General features: G+C 32.9%; 2 protein-coding genes across 3 annotated transcripts; one reads left to right on the forward strand and one right to left on the reverse strand.

Annotated features, from left to right (window-relative positions):
* On the forward strand, positions 1-958 carry LOC107061096 (uncharacterized). The gene is made up of 4 exons (XM_015309841.1): positions 1-110; positions 176-283; positions 617-697; positions 797-958. The coding sequence occupies exons 1-4, from the start codon at positions 51-53 to the stop codon at positions 920-922; spliced, it is 375 nt and encodes a 124-aa protein (XP_015165327.1). The 5' UTR covers positions 1-50; the 3' UTR covers positions 923-958.
* Positions 959-1,893: 935 nt separating this feature from the next.
* On the reverse strand, positions 1,894-4,686 carry LOC102588695 (temperature-induced lipocalin-1). 2 transcript variants are annotated; one of them, XM_006350018.2, is made up of 3 exons: positions 4,275-4,686; positions 4,003-4,079; positions 1,894-2,258 (listed from the first exon to the last, which is right to left on the reverse strand). In XM_006350018.2, exons 1-3 carry the CDS (start codon positions 4,567-4,569, stop codon positions 2,073-2,075), a joined length of 558 nt encoding a protein of 185 aa, XP_006350080.1. In that variant the 5' UTR covers positions 4,570-4,686; the 3' UTR covers positions 1,894-2,072. The 2 variants fall into 2 exon arrangements, with proteins under 2 accessions (XP_006350080.1, XP_006350081.1); XM_006350019.2 differs by lacking the exon at positions 4,003-4,079 and having other exon boundaries at positions 4,198-4,686.
* Between the last annotated feature and the right edge of the window lie 1,538 nt (positions 4,687-6,224).

Raw genomic sequence — 6,224 nt, forward strand, 5'->3', positions numbered from 1 at the left:
TTGAAGTGTGCTCATTCAATCCACATGATCAATGGTCATCCAGCGACTCTATGAGTCCCGGAATGCTATACTTCCTGATTCATATTGGAAATATGAATGAAACCGAGAAGGTGAGATTGTTTTTGGTTTTAGTACACCATCTTGAACAAAAGTATTTAACTGTATATTTGGTCAGGTGGTAGAAACAGTGGTCCAGGCGATGACAGAACTACAAGCAGATGGTCCTCTAGAACATCAAATTCAAACTGCATTGGATTCGGTACCAACAAAAGAAGAGGAAGAGGTAATATAAATAAATTCAATTTTGTTGAATTCTTCTTGTAAAGTTATATTTGATAGTCTGACAAAGTGTAAGATTCTTCTTTAGAACTCTTTCTACTGTAATTAAAAATAAAAAAATAAAAAATGCAAACTTAAAGCATGAAGCTTAAAAAGGTCTAAGTTGAAACAATTATAGGTATAGTGGGGTTTTATCTAGGAAGATTAAAGATATGCATAGTTTTTTATACTTGATAGCACGTTAATGTTCGGCAATATGTAACTTAAAACTATATTTATTTTTTATATGGTATATGACCGTTCAATTTACTTCAATAATTCTTGTTATATGTTGCAGCGAAACACGCTTAAGTATATTTTCATGCAATGGGTAGTTTGGTCAATGTATTATGTTGGAGGTCTATCTCATTCTTATCAGGTATATTTCTCAATAACACAGACACTAATCTAGTTCAATAATAGTATGTAATTGCATATATTTTACTAACTTTTTTTGTTTTATGAAAAAATCTTACAGACGCTTAGAGAGTTGAAAGCAAATGCTCCAACTCGCTTCAATGCGGATTTTATCAAGTCCTTGCTGAAGAGGTTTCTGCCTTGGCCTTGTAGTAGCCAGTACACTGTCTTTTATTTGACCTGTTGATAACTTTTCTTTCTATATGTTTGAATGTTATTTTGAATTTTATGTAAGAGATGTTTTATTTTTAATCTTGTATTGTTGACTTTTTAAGCAAATTAAAAACCTATTATAAGAGTTAGTTTGATCTTTTTTGCTTTTTAGTCATTTGTATTTTTATTTCATGTCTTACTTTCTACAAAATAAAATATACAATCTTACATTTACAACCAAACACGGTATAAGCAATATTAAATTTTACGTAGGTTATAAAATAAATTACTGAATAATGTTTCTTTTTATAGAATTATTTATCAAAATGCTCATACTTTACATTGAACGACTCTTAGGTTTTAGTTCAATTCATGGGTCTAACTGGACTAAGGTTTGGCAATTCGGTATTTTCAAAATAAGTTTCGTTAATTTAGTAATCGATAATTGAAAGTAGATATCTAATACAAGTTTAGTCTGCTAAATCGAACTTAGGTCTGATAAATTTTGATACCGTATAATTTGACTTAATATGTTCATAGGTCCGATAAACTTTGGTACGATAAATTCCAATTCGATTCAGTAATATGGTTTTTGATAATTTATGACTAAACTGTCCTCCGACTCGCAACGGCCTTTAACAGGTTGCTTGATCAGTGGCTAAGAAATTGAAATTGCTGAATTCTACCAAACACGTACAATGTACTGTGCATCCAAATGTCTAATCCAACAAACATATGGTCCCCTATGCTTTATTGCTTCAACACAAAGTTATCAATACCAACAATTGATGTGAAATCCCAGTTTGTTTGTATCCAAGAAACTTCGTGTCAAAGAAAACGTAGTTAATAACCTGTCGTGCAAGCCTCACACTGGACCCGATATGCCAAAAGCGCAAGAAACACCATACTTTCCTTCCCTTTTTTCGTCCTCATGTAGCCGGAGGGGGACACGGGGACATAAAAAAGGGGAACAATCAAAACTTATTCACAACATTTGACAGAGGATTGAAAGACAAACCACAAAATTTTAATACTATCAACTATACATAGTTTCATAGGAAAAAGACTTGTAAAAACATAAAAGATTTAAACATGTAGGATTTAACACACTAAAGACTGTTTTAAACACCTTATTTCATTGGTCTTTGGATAGTTTTCTTTTTTGGCCATTGTACTGTTTTTGCCTATTTTCCAAGGATTGATTTGATCCACCAAATTCCTTTGGTGTCTTCGGGGCTATCTTCACTCTCTGGTGGGGAATCAGATTGTGGTGTCTTGTGGAGCTTACTCACGTCGTAGCCTTCTTCTTTAGCCTTCTCAAAAAGCTGGTTGTAAATCTCATCATCAAGACATGTTCGCCTACTTAATATCTGCCAACAGAACACATTTTGTTAAGCCGGAAAACAAGAATCCGCTGGAAATAACATGCAAAAACACTAGGAGATTTCTTTCGACTTGTCCAAGCCTTAGTGAGAGGGAGGTACTAATTGACGTGTGTGCAAACTTGGCCAAGACACCACAGTCAAATAAAAAAAAATGCACATTTGATAGCCCAACAAACTGAAGGCTTGAAATAAAATATGGAGTTTGTGTAACTAAATATACTACTGACTTCTTTAGTTTACATGGAACAAAAGTTTAGGAATTGGATATGGAGGGATAATCCTAATGTTCTATTAGTAAACAATATTAGTTTCAATACGAAGAGGAAGAGAAAGGTAGGGAAATATGGTTTTCCACAAAATCTAATCAGCTGAGCGTTAATGAAACGTACAGGATCTTAGGAAAGCAAAAGCTCTAATGGGATGAACATGCTCAATGCGAGGATCATTCACGACATTTAACATAAACAGCAAACTGAGATGCCACAAATTATAAATAGTCTCATGCAAATAAGGTATAACAGGCTTGAAAGAACTAAAAGTATCAAAGACTTGATATAATTCTTCAAGAAAGTTACAAATGAGAGCAGATCAACATAACAATGACAGAAAAACTAGCATGTTGATAGACTCAGTCACTGGCCATGATTTCACATCTAAACGGGTCGCCTGATGCACAAAGCTTTCAGTCTTCATGTAAGGTCCGGGGAAGGGCTACAACCCAAGGGTGTGTGATGTACATAGCCTAACCCATCGATCACACCGAAAAAACTTTACAGTTATTTCAAGGCTCACCTTCATCATGATTTCACATCTATGTACTAAAAACTCATCCATTTCAAAGACTACAAAACCACAAGATTCAAAAACCTCCCTTTGTTCCTTAAACTTCATACTCAATCAAACTAAGACACTTAAAAATTGGCACAGAGGGAGTCTATAACTAATCTATCCAACACCTAATAAGCAAAGTAGTCCTGAACTTCTACACTAAAAATCCCGACTCTGCCTCTCTCTACCAACTAAAAACTCATCCAATTTTCATATAAAATGGTAAAAGACAATAACATTAAAGGATAACAAAGAAACTTACCCATAAATACTTCCTACTAGTCTGACCATCTATCTATGTACATAAAAAATTAAAAAATTATCTTATACATTTTATAGTGAACACCATCCCACCCCCTGATCACAAGACGACAACTTTACCATTGTTCCAAGGCTACCATAACTCATCCATTTTTTTACAACAAATGACAAAGACAACAACTTTGAATGTCAAAAGTTAGAAACAGGGAACTTACCCATAGATACTTCCTACTAGGCTGACCATCTATCTATGTACATAAAAAAATCAAAAAATTATCTTATACATATATAGTTAACACCATCCTTTCCCCTAGACGACAACTTTACCGTTGTACCAAGGCTACCATAACTCATCCATTTTTCTACAATAATGACAAAGACAACAACTTTGAATGTCAAAAGTTAGAAACAGGGAACTTACCCATAGATACTTCCTACTAGGCTGACCATCTATCTATGTACATAAAAAAATCAAAAAATTATCTTATACATATATAGTTAACACCATCCTGCTGCCCCCCCGATCACAAGACGACAACTTTACCGCCGTTCCAAGGCTACCATAACTCATCCATTGTTCAATAACAAATGACAAAGACAACAACTTTGAATGTCAAAAGTTAGGGAAAAGGGAACTTACCCATAAATACCTCCTGCTAGGTTGACCAATCAAAGCATACTGATAATCCTCATCAATATACAAAACCCAATAATCACCACGATCACAAGACGACAACTTTACCGCCGTTCCAAGGCTACCATAACTCATCCACTTGTCAATACAAATGACAAGACAACAACTTTGAATGTCAAAAGTTAGGAAAAGGGAACTTACCCATAAATACCTCCTGCTAGGTTGACCAATCAAAGCATACTGATAATCCTCATCAATATACAAAACCCAATAATCACCAGTTACAGGAATAATAGGCAAAAATGGTGGAACATAAAACCTGACTTTCAATTTTGCCTCATCACTATTAGGATCAGCCTTATAAGCAGTGCCTTCAATAAACCCTCTTTTGCCATTACACCATGTCTCATTAAGCACATGTACAGTGCCATCTGAGTTCAATGTATAAGTAGCCCTTGTGTCCACTCCATCTTTAGGCTGAAATCTTGATGGGAATGAAGCAATTTCATACCATCTACCCATATACCTCTTCAAATCAAAATTCTTTACCACTTCCATTACTTTTGTAGCCATTTTTTTTTTGAAGTTTTAACAAATGGGGTTTTCAAAATTTGGGAGATTTTGATAAAAATGGAATCTTTATACAGGGAGGATTTTCTTTGATTTTAGGATTTTGGTTTCTAGAGAGTGTGAATGTGTATATATACAAGAAAAATTCATGTTATGGGATGGACGTGGATATTTAAGGACCTTACATTTTTAAAGTAATTTTTTTGGGAACTTTCTTTAACAATTAACCAATTTATTTTCCGTGCTCGCCGTTATCATCTTACTAATAATAGTTATCTCATATTAATTATTCATTTTACTAAATCAAGAAAACATTATTTATATTACTCTTGCAATTAATTTTTTTGAAAGAGTTCACATTTATTTGTAAAATTCTAAGAAATTTTTTCAAGGAGTCAACTAGTAAAATTGTATTCTTATTTATGATTTTTTAATGTGTATAAAAAGGAAAATGATCAATTAATATAGAACGGAGAGAGTATATATTACGTATTCAAGTTCGTTTAAACGAAACAAGATAAATCCAATTCATTCGATATTGTTCATATTTAGTTCTTTTTATTTTGGAAGCTATTTCTATTTTTATATCTCTTTTTTCTATCGCGAAAATATATTTTTTGGTATCGAAAACTTGGATACGCTAGCGAGTGGGACATATTTTGAAGTAATTGTTTGAATTTCTCGGCATGTATCACGCACCTCACTATCATGACATTTATATTCAGTTGTGCCTTTTGAGAATTTTATCAACAATTTTCTTGTATAGGTGTCTACATTATGTATTCTGTTTATTTTTTTTATGGATTTATAAGAAATATTTGCACAATTACATCACTCATAAGATAATTATAAATACAATTTATATAAGTTAAAAATTCACAAATATATTATCAATGTATTAACTTGTATCTTTTTCCTTTGTATGAACTAATTATGATTTAATGATAAAAAATGAATATGTAAGTATATGTCATGTAGTTAATGCGTAAATAAAAGTTAGGACAAATTTTTCTATCCTAAATGAGTTTAAATTGTTATCACCTCACTATTATTTATCGACTAAGCAACAAATGTCTTCCCTTTTTTTTTATAAAGCTTTTTAACCGAGAAATCTATCTGTGACCCGTCCATTGAACCAATCACAGTCTTCTAAACTCGGTGGATAATGGGCCCGCCCCTCTACTCTTCTCCACTTAAATACCGGGCTTTGCTTTGCATGGTGTGGGGCTTGAACCTGCGACCTAAGCCACAAATCCTCCACCTTTTGCCACTCAAGCTAGGCCTTGGGGGCACAAATGTCTTCCCTTAGCAATTCATTACGATCCCTTTTTAGAAAAATCGAATATAACTTCTCTATCTTGTTAGGGTAAAATCTGCATCTTCACTAGATGTGTTGTAGTGAAGTAGAAGAGCTTTTTTTTAATCGAGAAAAAGTACTCGAGCTAGTTTTAAATTCAATTTCAATTTGTTAATCTTACTTTCCTTTTTAATTTGTTTCAGAAGAATGCATTTCCTTTTTAGCAAATCTTTAATTCTAACTTTCCACATATCTGAAGTTTAAAACCACATAATTCAAAAATCTTCTTTACATTTTTAAACTTTATGTCAAGTCAAAATCTGACAAATAAATTGAAATGAGAGAGCATATATAACAGATT

Source organism: Solanum tuberosum, unplaced genomic scaffold (genome assembly GCF_000226075.1).
Source record: "Solanum tuberosum cultivar DM 1-3 516 R44 unplaced genomic scaffold, SolTub_3.0 scf00116, whole genome shotgun sequence".
NCBI classification, from domain to species: domain Eukaryota; kingdom Viridiplantae; phylum Streptophyta; class Magnoliopsida; order Solanales; family Solanaceae; genus Solanum; species Solanum tuberosum.